Source organism: Phyllobates terribilis, unplaced genomic scaffold (genome assembly GCF_046119375.1).
Source record: "Phyllobates terribilis strain yellow unplaced genomic scaffold, ASM4611937v1 Scaffold_7__3_contigs__length_470593459, whole genome shotgun sequence".
Lineage (NCBI taxonomy): Eukaryota > Metazoa > Chordata > Amphibia > Anura > Dendrobatidae > Phyllobates > Phyllobates terribilis.
Genome location: NW_027362767.1, coordinates 223,963,703 through 223,989,872, shown reverse-complemented (window position 1 = coordinate 223,989,872; position 26,170 = coordinate 223,963,703). Strand labels below are relative to the sequence as shown.

The 26,170-nt window shown below is 47.6% G+C and overlaps 1 protein-coding gene across 4 annotated transcripts in view; it reads left to right on the top strand.

The window, feature by feature from the left end:
* DENND1A (DENN domain containing 1A) overlaps positions 1-26,170 on the top strand; it is a 754,510-nt gene that overhangs the window by 227,832 nt on the left and 500,508 nt on the right. For all 4 annotated transcript variants that reach the window (XM_073639759.1, XM_073639756.1, XM_073639757.1 and 1 more), the window contains exons 4-5: positions 601-650; positions 15,651-15,770. In XM_073639759.1, the coding sequence (XP_073495860.1) occupies positions 601-650; positions 15,651-15,770 (170 nt within the window). The remainder of the gene's footprint in view (positions 1-600; positions 651-15,650; positions 15,771-26,170) is intronic.

Genomic DNA, 26,170 nt, shown 5'->3' with positions numbered 1-26,170 from the left:
TCACTAGCTGTAGTCTCTAGGCCACGTACCTTCCAATGCTACTGGTATCTCAAACACAGGGGATCCAGCCTCTTCCTTCCAGGCTAGTGGAGTCCCACACAGGGACCAGGCCTCTCGCCCTCCAAGGCTACTGGTATCTCAAACACAGGGGGATCCAGCCTCTACCTTCCAGGCTTCACCAGGCCTCTCTCTCTAGGCCTCACTAGGCCACTCTTTCTCTACCTGTTTCAAAACTACCAGGGTTTATATATCCTTTTGTGCACACAGGACCTGTGATGATGTCACAGTCACGTGATCAGTCACCTGAGGGAGAGGTAAATGGTCAGCTAGAGCACACCCCCTGGACATTCTAGCAATGCAGCAAGCCGCTGCATTACAGCATATAAAAAGTTTGGGGGTGTGAAATCCTGCTGACAGATTCCCTTTAAGACACCAAGGCATAAAACACACATTTTAACTAGTCTATATTGTTTTATTAGTGCCATTTATGTACTCCTAATAATAATTTAGCTTTCTTTACAAAAAAATTGTGTACCTTATTAACACTACAGGTAACATGGATACAACATTTTTTGATGACTGTTCTTTTCTTCTTTGCAGGACGTCCTCCAGACTGTCACCAAGTTTTGCTTCCCGTTCTCCATAGACAGGTAGACCTTTCTATTACTTTTAATCCATTTTTTGAAGAATCATATTGTACTCACTAAATTATTGTACATTATAGCTTATAACAGTTTTCGTAAACTTTCTGAATTACCTTGCTGAGTATCAGAATAAAGAGATGTATCCCTCTTTTGGATTGAAGGAATAGTTGGCTCAGTAATGTGGCAGCGGTTCTGGATTTAAGTCACTTTTAATAAATAATAAATTGCTTTACAGTTTTCCCATTCTTACATATGGAAGTTGTAATATGGCTGAGTACGAGCTTGACCCCATTGTTAATTATACCTTTTTTTGTAGAGATTCGATGTGCCATTTATGAAATTTTTTTCATAAAAGCTGTAATGCACACGCCCGGACTGACTGGCGTGTGCGTGTATATGTAGTGATTCCACTGGACCGTACTGGAGAGGAAATGCCTGGAGGGGCGTAACTAAGTATCCACCTGATCCGACCAAGGTCGCACGACGGCATACGACGCCAGTGCACCAAGGAGGGACCGAGCAGAGGGACCAGGTGCTACTCCAGGTCAGACCCCGGACACGGCTGTTGACCCACACCGGGGAATACAGGAACAGGCAGGTTAGGCTGGCACACAGAGTGATGGGTACAGGCAGACACGGCAGGTATGCAGACGGGTGGATGCTGGCAAGCACGACTGGTATGCAAACAGGGAGGTACTGGCAGGTACGGCCGGTATGCAGCCAGGTGGATGTTGGTAAGCACGACTGGTATGCAGGCAGGGAGGTACTGGCAGGTACGACAGGTTGGAGCACAGAGTGGATAGGACCCAGTACAGACTGGGACTCAGGAACAGAACCGCAGATGCGGTGGACAAACACAGCAGAGTGAGGCCGCCCGGAGCGGCGAGCCAGAGCAGAGCAAGACGAGGCCGCCTGGAGCAGTGAGCGAGAGGAGAGCAGGACGAGGCCGCCTGGAGCAGTGAGCAAAGGGTCAGAGCAGAGCGAGACTGCCGGAGCAACGAGCAAAGGGTCAGAGCAGAGCGAGACTGCCGGAGCTGCGAGCGAAGGGTCAGAGCAGAGCGAGACTGCCGGAGCAGCGAGCAAAGGGTCAGAGCAGAGCGAGACTGCCGGAGCAGCGAGCAAAGGGTCAGAGCAGAGCGAGACTGCCGGAGCAGCGAGCAAAGGGTCAGAGCAGAGCGAGACTGCCGGAGCAGCGAGCAAAGGGTCAGAGCAGAGCGAGACTGCCGGAGCAGCGAGCAAAGGGTCAGAGCAGAGCGAGACTGCCGGAGCAGCGAGCAAAGGGTCAGAGCAGAGCGAGACTGCCGGAGCAGCGAGCAAAGGGTCAGAGCAGAGCGAGACTGCCGGAGCAGCGAGCAAAGGGTCAGAGCAGAGCGAGACTGCCGGAGCAGCGAGCAAAGGGTCAGAGCAGAGCGAGACTGCCGGAGCAGCGAGCAAAGGGTCAGAGCAGAGCGAGACTGCCGGAGCAGCGAGCAAAGGGTCAGAGCAGAGCGAGACTGCCGGAGCAGCGAGCAAAGGGTCAGAGCAGAGCGAGACTGCCGGAGCAGCGAGCAAAGGGTCAGAGCAGAGCGAGACTGCCGGAGCAGCGAGCAAAGGGTCAGAGCAGAGCGAGACTGCCGGAGCAGCGAGCAAAGGGTCAGAGCAGAGCGAGACTGCCGGAGCAGCGAGCAAAGGGTCAGAGCAGAGCGAGACTGCCGGAGCAGCGAGCAAAGGGTCAGAGCAGAGCGAGACTGCCGGAGCAGCGAGCAAAGGGTCAGAGCAGAGCGAGACTGCCGGAGCAGCGAGCAAAGGGTCAGAGCAGAGCGAGACTGCCGGAGCAGCGAGCAAAGGGTCAGAGCAGAGCGAGACTGCCGGAGCAGCGAGCAAAGGGTCAGAGCGGAGCGAGACTGCCGGAGCAGCGAGCAAAGGGTCAGAGCAGAGCGAGACTGCCGGAGCAGCGAGCAAAAGGGTCAGAGCGGAGCGAGACTGCCGGAGCAGCGAGCAAAAGGGTCAGAGCGGAGCGAGACTGCCGGAGCAGCGAGCAAAAGGGTCAGAGCGGAGCGAGACTGCCGGAGCAGCGAGCAAAAGGGTCAGAGCGGAGCGAGACTGCCGGAGCAGCGAGCAAAAGGGTCAGAGCGGAGCGAGACTGCCGGAGCAGCGAGCAAAAGGGTCAGAGCGGAGCGAGACTGCCGGAGCAGCGAGCAAAGGGTCAGAGCGGAGCGAGATTGCCGGAGCAGCGAGCAAAGGGTCAGAGCGGAGCGAGACAGCCGGAGCAGCGAGCAAAGGGTCAGAGCGGAGCGGGACTGCCGGAGCAGCGAGCAAAGGGTCAGAGCGGAGCGGGACTGCCGGAGCAGCGAGCAAAGGGTCAGAGCGGAGCGAGACTGCCGGAGCAGCGAGCAAAGGGTCAGAGCGGAGCGAGACTGCCGGAGCAGCGAGCAAAGGGTCAGAGCGGAGCGAGACTGCCGGAGCAGCGAGCAAAGGGTCAGAGCGGAGCGAGACTGCCGGAGCAGCGAGCAAAGGGTCAGAGCGGAGCGAGACTGCCGGAGCAGCGAGCAAAGGGTCAGAGCGGAGCGAGACTGCCGGAGCAGCGAGCAAAGGGTCAGAGCGGAGCGAGACTGCCGGAGCAGCGAGCAAAGGGTCAGAGCAGAGCGAGACTGCCGGAGCAGCGAGCAAAGGGTCAGAGCAGAGCGAGACTGCCGGAGCAGCGAGCAAAGGGTCAGAGCAGAGCGAGACTGCCGGAGCAGCGAGCAAAGGGTCAGAGCAGAGCGAGACTGCCGGAGCAGCGAGCAAAGGGTCAGAGCAGAGCGAGACTGCCGGAGCAGCGAGCAAAGGGTCAGAGCAGAGCGAGACTGCCGGAGCAGCGAGCAAAGGGTCAGAGCAGAGCGAGACTGCCGGAGCAGCGAGCAAAGGGTCAGAGCAGAGCGAGACTGCCGGAGCAGCGAGCAAAGGGTCAGAGCAGAGCGAGACTGCCGGAGCAGCGAGCAAAGGGTCAGAGCAGAGCGAGACTGCCGGAGCAGCGAGCAAAGGGTCAGAGCAGAGCGAGACTGCCGGAGCAGCGAGCAAAGGGTCAGAGCAGAGCGAGACTGCCGGAGCAGCGAGCAAAGGGTCAGAGCAGAGCGAGACTGCCGGAGCAGCGAGCAAAGGGTCAGAGCAGAGCGAGACTGCCGGAGCAGCGAGCAAAGGGTCAGAGCAGAGCGAGACTGCCGGAGCAGCGAGCAAAGGGTCAGAGCAGAGCGAGACTGCCGGAGCAGCGAGCAAAGGGTCAGAGCAGAGCGAGACTGCCGGAGCAGCGAGCAAAGGGTCAGAGCAGAGCGAGACTGCCGGAGCAGCGAGCAAAGGGTCAGAGCAGAGCGAGACTGCCGGAGCAGCGAGCAAAGGGTCAGAGCAGAGCGAGACTGCCGGAGCAGCGAGCAAAGGGTCAGAGCAGAGCGAGACTGCCGGAGCAGCGAGCAAAGGGTCAGAGCAGAGCGAGACTGCCGGAGCAGCGAGCAAAGGGTCAGAGCAGAGCGAGACTGCCGGAGCAGCGAGCAAAGGGTCAGAGCAGAGCGAGACTGCCGGAGCAGCGAGCAAAGGGTCAGAGCAGAGCGAGACTGCCGGAGCAGCGAGCAAAGGGTCAGAGCAGAGCGAGACTGCCGGAGCAGCGAGCAAAGGGTCAGAGCAGAGCGAGACTGCCGGAGCAGCGAGCAAAGGGTCAGAGCAGAGCGAGACTGCCGGAGCAGCGAGCAAAGGGTCAGAGCAGAGCGAGACTGCCGGAGCAGCGAGCAAAGGGTCAGAGCAGAGCGAGACTGCCGGAGCAGCGAGCAAAGGGTCAGAGCAGAGCGAGACTGCCGGAGCAGCGAGCAAAGGGTCAGAGCAGAGCGAGACTGCCGGAGCAGCGAGCAAAGGGTCAGCAGAGCGAGACCGCCAGGAGCGGTGAGCAAAGTCAGAGCAAGCAAGAACCGCCGGAGCGGCGAGCAAGGCAGAGCAGAGGTGACAGGGCTCTGTTCACATGGAACAGGCAGGAAGGGAAAGGCAGAACCAGATACCCACAGGGTACTTGCAGTGAAGTAGCGAGTGGACCACAAACTCACAAACGGAAGTACAGTGACAACGAGCAGGAGAAGGTACGCGTTCAGACTCTGCAGAAAAAGGGAAGATATGGGCATAGAGAAAAACAGGAGACAGTTGAGACAGGAACTGTTACTGCGACAAATACAGGAACGAGCCAAGGTAAAGCCAAGTGCTGGTTCAGACAAAGCAGGAGAAAGGGAAGGTACGGACACAGAGAAAAACAGGAAGCAGGTAAGGAGACAGTTCAGACAGGAACTGTTACTGTAGCGAGATACAGGAGTGAGTCTGGGTATGCGGCCCCCAGAGGGCGAGAAGAACAGGCGAAGAGCGTGTTCACACGGGCCTGGAAATACAGCCTCCAGGAAAGGCAGCTGGCAAGAGAAAACAGACAGGACTCAGTTCAGACACGGGAACTGATACCGCAAGGCAGGAAACCTAGACAGGACCTGGCACGTCAGTGACCAGAAGCCAACTGACAGAACACAATGCTCAGGCAATGATTCCAGGAAGGAGCTGGGTGAAATACCAGGTGACAGACAGCAATAGGCTGAGGACGCACAAGGGGTGTGTCTGCAGCAGCTACAAGAAGCAGGAAGTGATCGGGCGCCGCCCTTAAGCAGCAGAAACAGAGGCAAGCAGACAGCATGGAGGGAAGCCAGAGTGATAGTCTGGACTGGAGATCAAGTGCGCGCTCTTGCACAGTGGGAGATGGACCACTATGCAAGGACGCCGCCAGGTATGTACTAAAAGCCATATGCAAAACTGTTTGGGAGTGTAAGGTGGGTGTGTCAGTTCACTTGAAAAACTTCTTCCAAGTGAATGACACGCCCCCTGTGGAATTTCAGTCTAATTTGCATATGGCTTTTAAGCTAGATTTCTCATGACAGGCTCATCAGATCTCTACATAAAAAGAAATCATGTTAATTTGGGGGCCGTGTGAGTTTTTTTCATATGTAAAAACATTATGGCACGTTCCCTTCAAATGGTGGGACAAACATTGTAAATTGACACCAGAAACTAATATTTGGTTCCAAAGCTCCCAAAATATCATCCAAAATTACACAATAATAATAAGCAAATAACTAATACAGATAAAGCAAATCCTGACAAGCAACTGGAACGGTACGTCATCGAATGATATGCCATTCCTGTAACCCGACAGCAGCCATACTGAGGATGCATGCCCTACAGCACATGACAGCCCCATTATGTGCACCCTCTGCAGATGTTGCTATCCTGTGATAGTATAAGCAACCATTCTACTGTTAATGCGTGTCTATGTAGATGCCTTAGCTCTGTGTCTATGTAGATGCTATGGCTCTGTGTCTATATAGATGATATGGCTCTGTGTCTGTGTAGATGCCATGGCTCTGTGTCTATGTAGATGCTATGGCTCTGTGTCTATGTAGATGCTATGGCTCTGTGTCTATGTAGATGCTATGGCTCTGTGTCTATGTAGATGCCATGGCTCTGTGTCTGTGTAGATGCCATGGCTCTGTGTCTGTGTAGATGCCATGGCTCTGTGTCTGTGTAGATTCCATGGCTCTGTGTCTGTGTAGATGCCATGGCTCTGTGTCTGTGTAGATGCCATGGCTCTGTGTCTGTGTAGATGCCATGGCTCTGTGTCTGTGTAGATGCCATGGCTCTGTGTCTGTGTAGATGCCATGGCTCTGTGTCTGTGTAGATTCCATGGCTCTGTGCCTGTGTTGATACCTTGGCTCTGTGTCTGTGTAGATTCCATGGCTCTGTGTCTGTGTAGATGCCTTGGCTCTGTGTCTGTGTAGATGCCTTGGCTCTGTGTAGATGCCTTGGCTCTGTGTCTGTGTAGATGCCATGGCACTGTGTCTATGCAGACGCCATGGCTCTGTGTCTATGCAGATGCCATGGCTCTGTGTCTGTGTAGATGCCATGCCTCTGTATCTGTGTTAATGCCTTGGCTCTGTGTCTGTGTTGATGCCTTGGCTCTGTGTCTGTGTTGATGCCTTGGCTCTGTGTCTGTGTTGATTCCTTGGCTCTGTGTCTGTGTAGATGCCATGGCTCTGTGTCTGTGTAGATGCCATGGCTCTGTGTCTGTGTAGATGCCATGGCTCTGTGTCTGTGTAGATGCCATGGCTCTGTGTCTGTGTAGATGCCATGGCTCTGTGTCTGTGTAGATGCCATGGCTCTGTGTCTGTGTAGATGCCATGGCTCTGTGTCTGTGTAGATGCCATGGCTCTGTGTCTGTGTAGATGCCATGGCTCTGTGTCTGTGTAGATGCCATGGCTCTGTGTCTGTGTAGATGCCATGGCTCTGTGTCTGTGTAGATGCCATGGCTCTGTGTCTGTGTAGATGCCATGGCTCTGTGTCTGTGTAGATGCCATGGCTCTGTGTCTGTGTAGATGCCATGGCTCTGTGTCTGTGTATAAGCCATGGCTCTGTGTCTGTGTGGATGCCATGGCTCTGTATCTGTGTGGATGCCATGGCTCTGTATCTGTGTAGATGCCTTGGCTTTGTGTCTGTGTAGATGCCATGGCTCTGTGTCTGTGTGGATGCCATGGCTCTGTGTCTGTGTATAAGCCATGGCTCTGTGTCTGTGTAGATGCCATGGCTCTGTGTCTGTGTGGATGCCATGGCTCTGTATCTGTGTAGATGCCTTGGCTTTGTGTCTGTGTAGATGCCATGGCTCTGTGTCTGTGTGGATGCCATGGCTCTGTATCTGTGTAGATGCCTTGGCTTTGTGTCTATGCAGATGCCATGGCTCTGTGTTTGTGTAGATGCCATGGCTCTGTGTTTGTGTAGATGCCATGGCTCTGTGTCTATGCAGATGCCATGGCTCTGTGTCTGTGTAGATGCCATGGCTCTATGTCTGTGTAGATGCCATGGCTCTGTGTCTGTGTAGATGCCATGGCTCTGTGTCTGTGTAGATGCCATGGCTCTGTGTCTATGCAGATGCCATGGCTCTGTGTCTGTGTAGATGCCATGGCTCTGTGTCTGTGTAGATGCCATGGCTCTGTGTCTGTGTAGATGCCATGGCTCTGTATCTGTGTAGATTCCTTGGCTTTGTGTCTGTGTAGATGCCATGGCTCTGTGTCTGTGTGGATGCCATGGCTCTGTGTCTATGCAGATGCCATGGCTCTGTGTCTGTGTATAAGCCATGGCTCTGTATCTGTGTGGATGCCATGGCTCTGTATCTGTGTAGATGCCTTGGCTTTGTGTCTGTGTAGATGCCATGGCTCTGTGTCTGTGTGGATGCCATGGCTCTGTGTCTGTGTATAAGCCATGGCTCTGTGTCTGTGTAGATGCCATGGCTCTGTGTCTGTGTGGATGCCATGGCTCTGTATCTGTGTAGATGCCTTGGCTTTGTGTCTGTGTAGATGCCATGGCTCTGTGTCTGTGTGGATGCCATGGCTCTGTATCTGTGTAGATGCCTTGGCTTTGTGTCTGTGTGGATGCCATGGATCTGTATCTGTGTAGATGCCTTGGCTCTGTGTCTGTGTGGATGCTATGGCTCTGTGTCTGTGTGGATGCCATGGCTCTGTGTCTGTGTAGATGCCTTGGCTCTGTGTCTGTGTAGATGCCTTGGCTCTGTGCTTGATCTCCTCTGTCCCTTAGCACTGGATGTGGCTGACATTGCTAAAACCTCTCTTTAAAATTGATTACAGTCTTGGCCATGTCTCTCTTATACCCCAAAAGTGTGTGACTCTAATAAAGTTTAGCAAAAAGATTTGTGAGACACTGTTCCAGCATCTACACTGGTTCTCCATGGCATCCGGACCAGGGGTGACGTTCCTCAGTCAGCATTTGAGTACCTGAAACCAGGGAACCTTTTGTGATTACTAGGCCTCGCGATATCATGGTGTCATTCGACTACCGGCCTAGATAGTCCACGCTGCCCTGGTCCAGCTGCCAAGGATCACCGACCAGGATACTGGACCAAGACCCTACAAACCTTTTCGGTTAACTCTGATGTAAAAACTTAACTAGTGAAATGGGCTTAGTGTGTTAAAAAAACAAAGTTAATAAAACAAAGTTAATAAAACTGATTGCTTTGTGAAATATTAAACACAATTAATCTGTGTGGAACACTTAAAAAAAAAAAAAAGAATAAATAAATGAAATAATAAGTAATAATAAATATATATATTTGTGTTTATTTATGCACATATAGATACATATGCTCTGTGTCATCCTGTACAGAAATTACTTTTGGACATTATTGTCCGATTAACCTTTTCTTGGTTTCTATGAGACATATGCAGAAAAAATAGAATCAGAACCAAGGAAATAACGGCAGTGTCAGATCTCTCTCCAGACCGATACCATCGGCACCCATCAGACCCCAGTTACTATAATTGGGTCCGTATAGGTACCGCCACTCCTGGACTAAACTGCATAGCAAGATGTGACGTTTTTTTTAACGGAATCTGTGAAATAGGCCACAAATGTATGTAAAAATGTATAATTTGCAAAGTGTGACAGAATGTTTTTAGCTGATTTTATATGTAGACAACCCAGACTCATGGGGTATCACATCATATAAATGCAAGTGGAGAACCTACAGCTTCATAAAACAGCCCTGGCACAGACCATATCCAATCACTACCAGCGTTTACTTCTCAGAGTCACAAAGGGTTCCAAAATTAAGGGAATTGGACCAGTTTCTTATGTGAGAATGGACCGGTAACAATAAGTTAATGATAAAGTGTCTGGCTGCTTAAACTCCCAGAAATCCTGTAAAACTAGTGGAGGAGCCGGACAGCACGGGGAAAATAAAGGACCACACAATACCTATTGAAATCAACTGGGTCTCCATGTAAGGCTGAATTCAGACTTCTGTATTTCATGTACATGTACGGACCCCAATGACCTGGCGGAACGCGTGTCTCCTGACCCAAACTTATAGCTTTATGTATGCCTAGAAGGCTGTTAGTTCAGGTATGGAAACCCGAGGTCACTCTGGGCATTGTGGTCCATATAGGCACCATGAAATAGCAATGCCTGAATTCAGCCTGATGTACAGACATGTTGTATCGTCAAAAAGAAAAGAGACGCGTTTCACTTTGTCAGCTAGATGGGAGTCCTGTTTATGGGATCCCTGTCAACCAAATTAGATTGTTGTAACAGATTAAATGAAAATGTTTTCTAAACCTGATATCCCCCTTAATTGGGCTCTGATGCAGAATTTGGAGCTACCCACGTCACTCCCATCCCAAGATAAATAATTTATAAAATTAGTGATGTATGTGAAAAAGGGGCTTTCAGGCACCAGGCCCTGCTTGCGACAAGCTACCTCTAAATCCCTTACTGGGAAACCCGGAATTAAAGGGACTCTGTCAGTAGATTTTTGCTTTGTAATCTGAGGACAGCATGAGATAGAGTTTAAAACACAGATTTCAGCAATGTGTCACATGTAAAGAAGTGTGCTGTTGTTTACTTACAACAAAGGTTTTATCACCTGGTGATCATCATTGCCGAGCTACAGCAGCTTCAGCAGCGCGTGCATGCTAGTCTGGCTCCACCCCCTCCTATGATAAGCTGCTCACTGTCTATAGGTAATATACATAGAGAGCCTGGTGTGGGCGGGGTTAGCTTCCTCAGCTCTGCTGCATTGCTAAATCTAAGAACCCTGATTGTGTCAGAACAGATGCACCCAGTAATCTAAGTGATACATCACTGGATTCAGGGTCTCTTTGCCTACATCAAGCTGCTCTCAGATGAGGTAGCAAAACCCTGCTGATAGATTCCCTTTAAAAGAATAGACTCATTTGTTACTAAAAACTAATGTTTTATATTCCATCATGTTTTAGATTTGTGTGTATAAAATATGCAAATACAGCTATATATCTTATGTTACATATGGCAGACAGACCGGTGACACTTGTAGTTCTTGGAGGCTTTCAGTCTGTGACTATCACTGAAAATTACTGCAGGTGGCCGTAAATAAAAGAAGAATTTAAGTGTGTAATAGTTTGTGTTAATAAAGCTGATTGCTTTGTGAAATATTAAACACAATTAACCTGTGTGAAACACTTAAAAAATGAATAAATAATAAATATATATAGATTTGTGTTTATGCACATATAGATATATATACACGCACACCCATCCATATATATCCACGAACATATATATATATATATATATATATATATATATATATATACATATACATACAGTGCAGACCAAAAGTTTGGACACACCTTCTCATATAAAGATTTTTCTGTATTTTCATGACTATGAAAATTGTACATTCACACTGAAGGTATCAAAACTATGAATTAACACATGTGGAATTATATACTTAACAAAAAAGTGTGAAACAACTGAAAATATGTCTTATATTCTTGGTTCTTAAAAGTAGCCACCTTTTGCTTTGATGACTGCTTTGCACACTCTTGGCATTCTCTTGATGAGCTTCAAGAGGTAGTCACCGGAAATGGTCTTCCAACAATCTTGAAGGAGTTCCCAGAGATGCTTAGCACTTGTTGGCCCTTTTGCCTTCACTCTGCGGTCCAGCTCACCCCAAACCATCTCGATTGGGTTCAGGTCTGGTGACTGTGGAGGCCAGGTCATCTGGCGTAGCACCCCATCACTCTCCTTCTTGGTCAAATAGCCCTTACACAGCCTGGAGGTGTGTTTGGGGTCATTGCCTGTTGAAAAATAAATGATGATCCAACTAAACGCAAACCGGATGGAATAGCATGCCGCTGCAAGATGCTGTGGTAGCCATGCTGGTTCAGTATGCCTTCAATTTTCAATAAATCCCCAACATTGTCACCAGCAAAGCACCCCCACACCATCACACCTCCTACTCCATGCTTCACGGTGGGAACCAGGCATGTAGAGTCCATCCATTCCCCTTTTCTGCGTCGCACAAAGACACGGTGGTTGGAACCAAAGATCTCAAATTTGGACTCATCAGACCAAAGCACAGATTTCCACTGGTCTAATGTCCATTCCTTGTGATTTTTAGCCCAAACAAGTCTCTTCTGCTTGTTGCCTGTCCTTAGCAGTGGTTTCCTAGCAGCTATTTTACCATGAAGGCCTGCTGCACAAAGTCTCCTCTTAACAGTTGCTGTAGAGATGTGTCTGCTGCTAGAACTCTGTGTAGCATTGACCTGGTCTCTAATCTGAGCTGCTGTTAACCTGCGATTTCTGAGGCTGGTGACTCGGATAAACTTATCCTCAGAAGCAGAGGTGACTCTTGGTCTTCCTTTCCTGGGGCGGTCCTCATGTGAGCCAGTTTTTTTGTAGCGCTTGATTGTTTTTGCAACTCCACTTGGGGACACTTTCAAAGTTTGCCCAATTTTTCGGACTGACTGACCTTCATTTCTTAAAGTAATAATGGCCTCTCGTTTTTCTTTACTTAGCTGCTTTTTTCTTGCCATAATACAAATTCTAACAGTCTATTCAGTAGGACTATCAGCTGTGTATCCACCAGACTTCTGCACAACACAACTGATGGTCCCAACCCCATTTATAAGGCAAGAAATCCCACTTATTAAACCTGACAGGGCACACCTGTGAAGTGAAAACCATTTCCGGTGACTATCTCTTGAAGCTCATCAAGAGAATGCCAAGAGTGTGCAAAGCAGTCATCAAAGTAAAAGATGGCTACTTTGAAGAACCTAGAATATAAGACATATTTTCAGTTGTTTCACACTTTTTTGTTAAGTATATAATTCCACATGTGTTAATTCATAGTTTTGATGCCTTCAGTGTGAATGTACAATTTTCAAAGTCATGAAAATACAGAAAAATCTTTAAATGAGAAGGTGTGTCCAAACTTTTGGTCTGTACTGTATACTGCTCAAAAAAATAAAGGGAACACTCAAATAACACATCCTAGATCTGAATGAATGAAATATTCTCACTGAATACTTTGTTCTGTACAAAGTTGAATGTGCTGACAACAAAATCACACAAAAATCATCAATGGAAATCACATTTATTAACCAATGGAGGCCTGGATTTGGAGTCACCCCCAAAATTAAAGTGGAAAAACACACTACAGGCTGATCCAACTTTGATGTAATGTCCTTAAAACAAGTCAAAATGAGGCTCAGTATTGTGCGTGGCCTCCACGTGCCTGTATGACCTCCCTACAACGCCTGGGCATGCTCCTGAGGAGGTTGCGGATGGTCTCCTGTGGGATCTCCTCCCAGACCTGGACTAAAGCATCCGCCAACTCCTGGACAGTCTGTGGTGCAACATTGGTGGATGGAGCGAGACATGATGTCCCAGATGTGCTCAATCGGATTCAGGTCTGGGGAACGGGCGGGCCAGTCCATAGCATCAATGCCTTCATCTTGCAGGAACTGCTGACACACTCCAGCCACATGAGGTCTGGCATTGTCCTGCATTAGGAGGAACCCAGGGACAACCGCACCAGCATATGGTCTCACAAGGGGTCTGAGGATCTCATCTCTGTACCTAATGGCAGTCAGGCTACCTCTGGCGAGCACATGAAGGGCTGTACGGCCCTCCAAAGAAATGCCACCCCACACCATTACTGACCCACTGCCAAACCGGTCATGCTGAAGGATGTTGCAGGCAGCAGATCGCTCTCAACGGTGTCTTCAGACTCTGTCACGTCTGTCACATGTGCTCAGTGTGAACCTGTTTTCATCTGTGAAGAGCAAACGGCGCCAGTGGCGACTATGCCAATCCTGGTGTTCTGCGGCAAATGCCAAGCGTCCTGCACGGTGTTGGGCTCTTGGCACAACCCCCATCTGTGCACGTCAGGCCCTCATACCACCCTCATGGAGTTGGTTTCTAACCGTTTGTGCAGACACATGCACATTTGTGGCCTGCTGGAGGTCATTTTGCAGGGCTCTGGCAGTGCTCCTCCTGTTCCTCCTTGCACAAAGGCGGAGGTAGCGGTCCGGCTGCTGGGTTGTTGCCCTCCTACGGTCCCCTCCACGTCTCCTGGTGTACTGGCCTGTCTCCTGGTAGCGCCTCCAGCCTCTGGATGTATATGTATATGTACACTGCTAAAAAAAAATAAAGGGAACACTTAAACAACAGAATATAACTCCAAGTAAATCAAATTTCTGTGAAATCAAACTGTCCACTTAGGAAGCAACACTGATTCACAATCAATTTCACATGCTGTTGTGCAAATGGAATACACAATAGATGGAAATTATTGGCAATTATCAAGACACCCTCAATAAAGGAGTGGTTCTGCAGGTGGGGACCACAGACCACATGTCAGTACCAATGCTTTCTGGCTGATGTTTTGGTCACTTTTGAATGTTGGTTGTGCTTTCACACTTGTGGTAGCATGGAACGGTTTCTACAACCCACAGAAGTTGCTCAGGTAGTACAGCTCATCCAGGATGGCACATCAATGTGAGCTGTGGCAAGAAGGTTTGCTGTGTCTGTCAGCGTAATGTCCAGAGGCTGGAGGCGCTACCAGGAGACAGGCCAGTACACCAGGAGTCGTGGAGGGGGCCGTAGGAGGGCAACAACCCATCAGCAGGACCCCCTACCTCCGCCTTTGTGCAAGGAGGAACAGGAGGAGCACTGCCAGAGCCCTGCAAAATGACCTCCAGCAGGCCACAAATGTGCATGTGTCTGCACAAACGGTTAGAAACAGACTCCATGAGGGTGGTGTGAGGGCTAGACGTCCACAGATGGGGGTTGTGCTCACAGCCCAACACCGTGCAGGATGCTTGGCATTTGCCACAGAACACCAGGATTGGCATAGTCGCCACTGGCACCGTTTGCTCTTCACAGATGAAAGCAGGTTCACACTGAGCACATGTGACAGACGTGACAGTCTGGAGACGCCGTGGAGAGCTATCTGCTGCCTGCAACATCCTTCAGCATGACCGGTTTGGCAGTGGGTCAGTAATGGTGTGGGGTGGCATTTCTTTGGAGGGCTGCACAGCCCTCCATGTGCTCGCCAGAGGTAGCCTGACTGCCATTAGGTACCGAGGTGAGATCTTCAGACCCCTTGTGAGACCATAGGCTGGTGCGGTTGGCCCTGGGTTCCTCCTAATGCAGGACAATGCCAGACCTCATGTGGCTGGAGTGTGTCAGCAGTTCCTGCAAGATGAAGGCATTGAAGCTATGGACTGGCCCTCCCGTTCCCCAAACCTGAATCCGATTGAGCACATCTGGGACATCATGTCTCGCTCTATCCACCAACGTCACGTTGAACCACAGACTGTCCAGGAGTTGGCGGATGCTTTAGTCCAGGTCTGGGAGGAGATCCCACAGGAGACCATCCGCAACCTCATCAGGAGCATGCCCAGGCGTTGTAGGGTGGTCATACAGGCACGTGGAGGCCACACACAATACTGAGCCTCATCAGGAGCATGCCCAGGCGTTGTAGGGAGGTCATACAGGCACGTGGAGGCCACACACAATACTGAGCCTCATCAGGAGCATGCCCAGGCGTTGTAGGGAGGTCATACAGGCACGTGGAGGCCACACACAATACTCAGCCTCATCAGGAGCATGCCCAGGCGTTGTAGGAAGGTCATACAGGCACGTGGAGGCCACACACAATACTGAGCCTCATCAGGAGCATGCCCAGGCGTTGTAGGGAGGTCATACAGGCACGTGGAGGCCACACACAATACTGAGCCTCATTTTGATTTCTTTTAAGGACATTACATCAAAGTTGGATCAGCCTGTAGTGTGTTTTTCCACTTTAATTTTGGGGGTGACTCCAAATCCAGGCCTCCATTGGTTAATAAATGTGATTTCCATTGATGATTTTTGTGTGATTTTGTTGTCAGCACATTCAACCTGGTACAGAACAAAGTATTCAATGAGAATATTTCATTCATTCACATCTAGGATGTGTTATTTCAGTGTTCCCTTTATTTTTTTGAGCAGTGTATATATATATATATATATATATATATATATATATATATATATATATATATATATTTATATTTATAAAATCTATTTACAGCATATATATTGTACATTTGTGGGTTTGATGACTTCTTTATATCTCACGTGTCTTGCTTCCTTTTCCAGCCTCTCGGCCAGCCAAGTCGGGCAAAACTTTACATTTGTGCTGACTGACATTGACAGCAAGCATAGGTTTGGCTTCTGCCGGTTATCTTCGGGCGCTAAAAGCTGCTTTTGTATCTTAAGGTAAGGCCAGCTGTGTCCGTGTGCTGTACATGTCATGTCTACAACATTTCAGCTCATTTATCTTCAGGATGAGTATTGGAGTCTGGCTGGGTGATACATTCCTTGCTTTTTTTTTTTAATGGTCATATAGAAAGTAATCCCATCATGGTCAGTAATAGGTGGCAATTTTTTCTGCTGGCTTGAAAGTGGTATTTTTTAGTTGCATTTGCCTTTAAAGTATAGAAATTTGCCAGTGAAGGGGTTTTACAACTTTTGAAAAAATTGGGCCAAAGGGAGTTAAATTTCATAAAATAATGAATATAACACTAATACATTACAAGTCTGATACTGCTGCACTGATCCCAACGCTCTGGCCCACACATGACTACCCAGACTACCCTCGTGACCACTTTAGCCAAATAATCTTTAGCCTTATTTTATTCAATTTTTCCTTAGGCCCAGCTTTTCAATGTCGGAAAACCCCTTTAAACCCAACAAACTTTGCTTTTGTGTCCAGGACAGTGATAATCAATGAGAAAATTGGAAACTTTGCATCTTTTCTTTTAGGTAAGGTCAGGAGAAAATACATTTTTGGCTCAAAAATTTATATTTATACTAAATTTATCCATAAATTGCAGAAAAGATGTAGCAGTGAGTATTTTTTTTTTGAGATTTTCCATAATATAGTAAATTTAAAAAATTAGTCCCCAAATGTTTCTCATTATGTTCTCATTAAACCGTCTTTTGTTAATAGTGTTCAGAGTCCAGTATTCTCGAAGTCCACACCCATGTTCTCACTTCTCGAAGTCCACACCCATGTTCTCACTTCTCGAAGTCCACACCCATGTTCTCACTTCTCGAAGTCCACGCCCATGTTCTCACTTCTCGAAGTCCACGCCCATGTTCTCACTTTTCCAAGTACACGCCCATGTTCTCACTACTCCAAGTACACGCCCATGTTCTCACTTCTCCAAGTACACGCTCACGTTCTCACTTCTCCAAGTACAAGCCCATATTATTGCTTCTCCAAGTACATGCCCATGTTCTCACTTTTCCACGTACACGCCCATGTTCTTACTTCTCCACGTACACGCCCATGTTCTTACTTCTCCACGTACACGCCCATGTTCTTACTTCTCCACGTACACGCCCATGTTCTCACTTTTCCATGTACACGCCCATGTTCTCACTTCTCCAAGTACACGCCCATGTTCTCACTTCTCCAAGTACACGCCCATGTTCTCACTTCTCCAAGTACACGCCCATGGTCTCGCTTCTTCAAGTACACGCCCATGTTCTCACTTCTCCAAGTACACGCCCATGTTCTCACTTCTCCAAGTACACGCCCATGTTCTCACTTCTCCAAGTACACGCCCATGTTCTCACTTCTCCACGTACACGCCCATGTTCTCACTTTTCCATGTACACGCCCATGTTCTCACTTCTCCAAGTACACGCCCATGTTCTCACTTCTCCAAGTACACGCCCATGTTCTCACTTCTCCAAGTACACGCCCATGTTCTCACTTCTTGAAGAATATGCCCATGTTCTCACTTTTCCAAGTCCACGCCCATGTTCTCACTACTCCAAGTACACGCCCGTGTTCTCACTTCTCCAGGTACTCGCCCGTGTTCTCACTTCTCCAGGTACACGCCCATGTTCTCACTTCTCCAGGTACACGCCCATGTTCTCACTTCTCCAAGTACACACTCATGTTCTCAATTCTCCAGGTACACGCCCGTGTTCTCACTTCTCCAGGTACACGCCCGTGTTCTCACTTCTCCAGGTACACGAACGTGTTCTCACTTCTCCAGGTACACGCCCATGTTCTCACTTCTCCAGGTACACGCCCATGTTCTCACTTCTCCAGGTACACGCCCATGTTCTCTCTTCTCCAAGTACACACTCATGTTCTCAATTCTCCATGTACACGCCCGTGTTCTCACTTCTCCAGGTACACGCCCATGTTCTCACTTCTCCAGGTACACGCCCATGTTCTCACTTCTCCAGGTACACGCCCATGTTCTCACTTCTCCAGGTACACGCCCATGTTCTCACTTCTCCAGGTACACGCCCATGTTCTCTCTTCTCCAAGTACACACCCATGTTCTCACTAAGCAATCAAAGATCTGGTCTGTGGCCCATGCTGCCATAGTTCTTCACTGGAGTCTTAACAAACCCCACATAGTGATTGCCAAGTATTTCTTGAAGGACTTGGACAAAACTGTTAGAAGATAATTTCTCCCTTCTAAGCGAGCTTTTTGGTAAATCTCAAAGACCATCTTATATTTAGTACAATGAGGACACCTTCTGCTTTTTTTGAGTTCTTTTGGCTCAGACTGTTCACAGAAAAAGTTACTTGAATACCGTCAACACCTTATTTACAGCTTAGTCAGATTGTTTCATAAAGAACCAATTTGATGTGCTTTGGTGGTGCAAGAGAACTTGGTCCGCTATCCCAAAGTCAAAGATAGCCAGGAAACTCTTGGAAACACATCCACAATGTCACCAGTCTCCAATTATATTCCCAAAATTTGGCTCATCTTGTCCCAGGTTGCATTGAACAATTTGTTGTGCAAGAAGTATGGATCTCTAATCTACACGGTGCAATATAAACAGAACTTCAGCACAAATTAATTAGGTGTGGTGTCTATTTTTCGGGAGGTAGAAGAGGGCGTATATCTTAGTATTGACAGATTTTTTTTTTTGTGAATACACTCATACTACGGTTAAACTAGTAAAGTATTCCAATCTTTACGAAGGAGTACAGCTTTCCCTCTGGAAGACCCTACAGGCCAGGCAATGTTCTTTTGGGATAAAGGTATGCAAATTAGGTCTCCTCTGAAAGGAAGAAAGCTGGCAATCTGGTGCCACCTATTGGAGCTAGCTACCTATTAAGTCAACACCCGACTGTGTAACAAATATTGTCACATAGGACCACTTTCAGATATATGATTCACTAACTGGCCGTGGGTCTCCTGACCCAAACTTAGCATCCTCATATATCCCTATGAAGCTGTCAAGTTTGGGTCAGGACACCTTTGATGAACCACGGGCCATGCTCACACCCTGTGTCACGCCAGATGTGGGAAAGACTTAGTGCAACACAGAGGGAAAAGGGAAAGGGAGCCCAGGCACTAGGGAAAGGGGGAAGTGGAGACCTCCTAGTCTGGTCTAGCATCTGCCTGTCTCCCCTAACGTCCCTATATTGCCTCCTCAGCAATCGCCCCACACGTGCCTCGCCCTACACTCCCTGGTGTATGGTTACTGCTAGGGATGGAAGGAGATGAGCACTAGTCAACCTCCACTAAACTCTATGGACAACAACGATGGACAAAACAGGGGAAATGACATAGCTTCAGATGAACTCCAAATAAGCATTGATGAGTGGTGAAGGATGGGGGAGGGGAAGATGGATTGTGAGAGGGAGGAGGATGGGGGGAGGGAGAGATTTTAAACTCGCCTAAGTTCGGGTCACCATTTATTTCTATGAGGTTTGGGTTCAGGTTCAAGTTTGAGTACAATTCTGGTACCTGAACCAAACTTTAGACTAAAGTTAGGTCGAACCCGAAGTTCCACGGGTCCGCTCATTCCTAATCGTAACGGATCTGTCATATACGTCATGGATCATGTAAAATAGAATCATGATGCCAATGTAAACGGAGGCCAAGTCTAGCTCTTACAGTATATTATGTCCCAAATAGGCTCAAATGAATACAAAAAAAGAAGAGTAACAATTTTACAGAATTGATTTTTTTTTTTTCCAGCTTGGCTGCCTCTTTACTTTTTGGAATAAAATTCTGTTTTGATTTCCTGTTTCCTTTCCTTAAAAATAACAGACGGCGTAACAGATTATAAAACTGGTGCAGAAATGCAGCTTATTTTTAGACCAGAGCCCAACACCAGGCTCCGATACAACCACACATATAGGACGCACTGCTGTATAGCTGTTTTATAACGTCAGCTGATAACACACAAAGTTCCTGTTCATCTTCAGAGTTGCTCACTCACATCCTGTCATTTTTCACTTCTTATTGTCCCTTTAACCCCCCGTGCACTTTTTAAACCGGGCTTTCGGCCATATCGGGATGTCTTGTACATTTTGCGATGAGTCAATGAATTACACAGAACTGTCTCGGATGGGAGACCCCTTATCTGGGCCTGTCATAACTTATCTCACTGCAGCATTTGTATATTTAAGTTACACAAGCGCCTGTTTTTTGGAGAAAGTTGTGAGGCTGCTGCAGTTTGTGAGTTGTCAGTAGGGTTTACAGGACCTTGAACCGCATGTCCTTTGTGGTGTCAACTAAACGTGCGGGTCAGATGGGAAACTTCACTCCAGCCTTTTTTTTTTTTCAAAAGGAAAAAACATGTACAAGCCCGATCAGTTTCATACCTAATTCTCACAAATATGGGGCGTCGTGTTTTACTATGACAATGTAATTTTGTACTGCAGAATCTCGCATATTTTCTTGGCAAAGTTTGTGTAGTGATTGGGGCAATATTGTCTTAGATAATGTTGTAGGATTCCCACGCAGTCCACACTTCATGTACAAAGTAACATCTATTCTATACGCTACTTCCAAACCTTTAGGCCAGGGATGTCAAACTCAAACACACACAGGGCCAAAATGAAAAAGTTGGACAAAGTCGCGGGCCAACCAGTATACAGAATAATGGGCCCCACAAAGTCCCCCATACAGAATAGTGGATCCCACATAGTCCTCAATACGGAGTAATGGGCCCCACATAGTCCTCCATACAGAATAATGGGCCCCACATAGTCCTCCATACAGAATAATGGCCTCACATAGTGATCCATACAGAATAATGGCCCCACATAGTCCTCCATACAGAATAATGGCCCCCACATAGTCCTCCATACAGAATAATGGCCCCCACATAGTCCTTCATACAGTATAATGGCCCCCCATAGTGATCCATACAGAATAATGGCCCCACATAGTCCTCCATACAGAATAATGGCCCCCACATAGTCCTCCATACAGAATAATGGCCCCCACATAGTCCTTCATGCAGAATAATGGGCCCCACATAATCCTCCATATAGAATAATGGCCCCACATAGTCCTCCATACAGTATAATGGCCCCACATAGTACTTCATACAGAATAATGGGCCACACATAGTCCTACTTACAGAATAATGGCCCCACATAGTCCTTCATACAGAATAATGGGCCCACATAGTACTTCATACAGAATAATGGGCCACACATAGTCCTCCATACAGAATAATGGGCCCCACATAGTACTTCATACAGAATAATGGGCCACACATAGTCCTCCATACAGTATAATGGCCCCACATAGTCCTTCATACAGAATAATGGGCCACACATAGTCCTACTTACAGAATAATGGCCCCACATAGTCCTTCATACAGAATAATGGGCCCACATAGTACTTCATACAGAATAATGGGCCACACATAGTCCTACTTACAGAATAATGGCCCCACATAGTACTTCATACAGAATAATGGGCCACACATAGTCCTCCATACAGTATAATGGCCCCACATAGTCCTTCATACAGAATAATGGCCCCACATAGTCCTCCATACAGTATAATGGCCCCACATAGTCCTTCATACAGTATAATGGGCCCCACATAGCCCTCCATACAGTATAATGGCCCCACATAGTCCTCCATACAGTATAATAGGCCCCACATAGTCCTCCATACAGAATAATGGCCCCACATAGTCCTTCATACAGTATAATGGGCCCCACATGGTCCTCCATACAGTATAATGGCCCCACATAGTCCTCCATACAGAATAATCGCCCCACATAGTCCTTCATACAGAATAATGGGCCCCAAATAGTCCTCCTTACAGAATATTGGGACCCACATAGTCCTCCATACAGAATAATGGGACCCACATTGTCCTCCATACAGTATAATGGGTCCCACATAGTGCTCCATACAGTATAATGGCCCCACATAGTCCTCCATACAGTATAATGGCCCCACATAGTCCTCCATACAGAGTAATTATCCCACATAGGGATGGTGGTTCTGGTGTCAAGGGCCAAATAAAACCACACTGCAGGCCAGATTTGGCTCACGGGCCAGAGTTTGACACATGTGCTTTAGGCTATGATCACATTGCATTTTACCCTACGTTCAGTGGCTCCATTGAAACTTACGTCTGAAGCTCTGGAAAATTGGATTGTGATACATGCACTGACGGTGCCATTGACTATAATGATGCAGACAAAGTCACTATGTACTGTAGAGTTTCCACGTTTTGAGGTAGGCACGGGAAGCTAGGCTGGTTTATTAAAACTCCATAAAGAATAGCAAAACAAAACAGCGTTTTTCGGTACAAACTGAAAACATAAAGTAAATAGTCCATACAGTATTGCAAGTTTGCCTGCTCAGGTTAGTGTCCAGCTATTTAGTCCTTAGCAAAGACAAATAACACTGGAGATCTGTTCATCTACACTCACAGACACTGAATGAGACAACTGATCTCCTTTTTATCTGCCGTATCACACTCTGGGGTGGGGATATGTGAGCAGCGAGACCCACCCCATCTCTCTGACTGCTCGTAAACCCGGACCCGACACGTCCTATTTACTCTCTCAGCACTATACGTGCTGAAGCATGTTTTTCTGGGCTTACATCACCGAGGCTACCAACCTCAATGATACATATCTCCCCTCGAGGACCTGTCCATGTCCAGCGGCCTTCTTATCGTGCTCTGTTGGACATCATATTCAGCTGGGTCTGGCTATTTGAGACGGACTCCAAGGCGTAGTCAACTACGTCTTGTTGCCCACCTTAATTAGGCATATACGGCTGAAAATGATGTCCGAAAGCACACAGTGACTCCACATGCATCATTATCGTCTATGGCCCCGTCAGTGCCAATGTCCGAATCCCATTTTTCATGGCTTGAGACATAAGCCCCGACCCCGACAGGGCTACTGAACATAGTTTAACACTTCATGTGAACATAGCCTTATAGACGGGAATGAAACAAGTACACAGGTTAACCATAATTGGACCTAATAATGTATACTTTCCCCTGATTAAACAAAACTGTACTGATTCAGTAAGATATTGTACCCACACGACTTCTGAAAATGTCTATCGGCACCTGGGACCAAGACATTAGGAGCAGATTCCTGACCAATTGCATGGGTGCGTTATTGTTCTGCAAGGGATGGCCGTAGTCATGAAGGGCTGTACTTGTTGTGCAACAATGTTTAGGTTGGTGGTACGTGTTATTCTAACTTCCAAGGTTTCCAACCAAACTTAGCCCAGATAATCACAGGGTCTTCCCTGGCATTCTTTTTTTCATGGCATGCTGGTGCCATGTCTTCCCCAAGTAAGCTCTAAATGTGCCCCTGTCTATTGACCTAATGTAAAAAAATATATCATTCATCAGATCAGGTCGCCTTTTTCTTTGCTCCATGGTCCAGTTCTGATGCTCGTGTGCCCATGGTACGCGCTTTCAGCAATGCACAGGGGTTCGCGTGTGCTACCTATTTATCAATGAGCCATGGGTGTCCATAACATATGCTCTTGTCACATGCCTCCAGATTAGTGATGAGCCAACATGCTCGTTGCTCAAGTTTTCTGAGCATGCTTTGGGTGCTATCCGAGTATCTTCGGCGTTCTCGTATATTATGTTCAAGTACCTGCGTCTGCATGCTTTTCTACTGTTAGACAGCCTCAATACATGCAGGGATTGCCTGTTTGTTAGGGAATCCTCACGTGTTGAGGCTGTCTAAAAGCCGCAGAGCCTCGAACATAATATACGAGCACACCGAAGATACTTTGTTAATACCCGAGCATGCTCGGAAAACTCGAGTAACGAGCATGCTCGCTCATCACTACTCCAGATCCTTTAAAAGGGTTGTCCAGTGAAAACAAAGGATAGGTAATAATTTGCTGACCACTGTGACTTGCACCGATTGGCAGATAGGGAAATTTTTAGCCCAAGAGGGGCACTTTTATCCCTGTTACTAAATGAATGTCCGGCCGCCGCTCCATTCGTTCTCTATGGGGCTGCTGGAAAAAAGCTGAGCACAGCATTTGACAGCCCCATAGGGAATGAATAGAGCAGCGATTGCCCATGTGCATTGCCGCCCCATTCTAACAGAGATTAAAGTTCCCCATTGTGCTGCATGGTGTGGGTCTCAGTGGTCACATCCTGATTGATCCACAAATTAGGGTAAGTGATAACTTGTTTTTACTGTACTACCCCTTTAGTCTTGCATATTACAAAAACTGAGTTATGTACCACTTACAGAGGTTGTCCACTACTCAGACAACTTATTCTCAATCCTTATGTTTCCCCTCAGTAAAATAATACCACTTATACTCCCCACCGGTGCCGGCGCTTTTCAAGCGGTGCTGGCACTGGCTCTTTCGAGGACAGCATGACATTGTTATGTCATGCGATCCCTGTGGCTAAACAGCGCTGGCTTCAGTCAACCCCTACTTTGGACAAATCACATACATCTGGGAGAAGTGAGAGCAGCGGCTGTCATGTCATGCAGTCCCTGGGAGAGCCAGTGCCAGCACTGCTGGAACAGCGACGGCTCCGGTGGTGAGTATAAGTGGTATTTTACTGGGCTGCTCGCTCACTTCCCCTGGATGCTTTGATTTGTCTTAAGGAGGGGGAGAGTGAAACCAGTGCTGACTGGCCTCAGGGATCGCATGACATGACAATGTCATGCAGTCCCTGGGAGAGCCAGTGCCAGCACCGCTGAAACAGCACCGGCCTCCAGTGGTGAATATAAGTGGTATTTTACTGGGCTACTCTCTCACTTCCCCTGGATGCCTTGATTTGTCTTAAGGAGGGGGAGAGTGAACCCAGCACTGATTGGCCTCAGGGATCGCATGACATAACAATGTCATGCGGTCCCTGGGAAAGCCCTTGCTGATACTGCATCGGTGATGAGTATAAATGTTATTATTTTACTGGGGACAAACATAGGGTTTCTGAATGGGTTGTCCAAGTAGTGGACAGCCCCTTTAAATATCACACCTCCTGATTGTCACAAGAAAATGCAATACTTTCCCCCTTGTAGATCATTTATTTTAATGTAATGGCTAATCTGTGTGCATAATATTAAGAGAAAACTCTTCTGATGTCAGAGTACCCAACCAGAGGGTCCCTATAAGAGTACCAGCCACAGAACCTCCATAAAGATGACGATGAGGGACATGGCTTACAAGCCATAATTCATGCAGTATGACATATGTACCCGCACACACTCCTTGTGATGTATCTCATCCGTTTGATCCATTTGTATATGCCAGTATACACTGTAATAAATACTATAATAGACTGCCTCCATCTATTCGTCTGGCTCAGAGGTCACCTTCCTTTGAACATAATGTCCAAGGGGGCCTCTCATGTGGTGCAAAGTGAGAATTGTTTCTAATTGAGCAGAAACATGTGGAAGGATCAGGAATATCTCGAGGGATTAGACAAAAATTCCAAATTTGTACTACTTCCAGGCTGCAGCTCAGAGCCGGCTCCGCTGGGAATAGATGTTAGTTAGTGTGACCTGCGACCCTGGAATCTGTTGACAAGGGTCCCAGCCAGGACCGAGCCACAGAACGCCTTTGTTAAGATCAATTCATAGTTCCTTCTAAACTGCAGTCAGTGGAAGTCGCCAGCTCACATGGAAGGAGAGCAGAGACTATATATATGTATATGTATTTTTTCCCATGCTTTGGAAACCTAGGACGCCCGTTCACCAGCATGAACCACATAGCCTCAGCTCAATTGACTCTGACAGCTTCCTGGCTTGAGGTTGCCAACTGGCAGGGCATCGATGCGTTGAAGAGGAGCAGCTTGAGGGACCCTGTACTAGTGTTTGTCTGCACACTGGAGAAAGCTAACACTGAATGATTGTGATACCATTAACTCTCTTGTGTTTAACCAGTGTCCTCTGCCAACGAAAGACTCTTCATATACTTCAGGTGTCGGTGGAGGATTCACACTATAAATGGCACCTTTCCCATAACACCCCAGTTTCACGCAGTTTTGTATTCTCTTTACATATCTATTAATATCATATATTTTGCCACTTCTGTTATTTGTATATTTTTATGCTTTTGATCTATTTATTTAATGCAGGGAATTTATTGGTCTATGGTTACCATCTCCATCGCACATGGTGTAAACTGGATTCTCTTTAGGTATTTCCTAAGTGCCTATGTGGGCTAAAACAGGAAAAATGCAAAAAAAATAATACAGGCAGATTCTTCTCCATCAGGTGTCTTATAGGCTCCAAATTTATTCTGCAGCAGGACAATGACCCCAAACATCCGGCCAATGTCATTAAGAACTATGTTCAGTGTAAAGAAGGATGATCCGGCCCCCACAGAGCCCTAATCTCACATCATCCAGATTTGTGCAGAAGATCT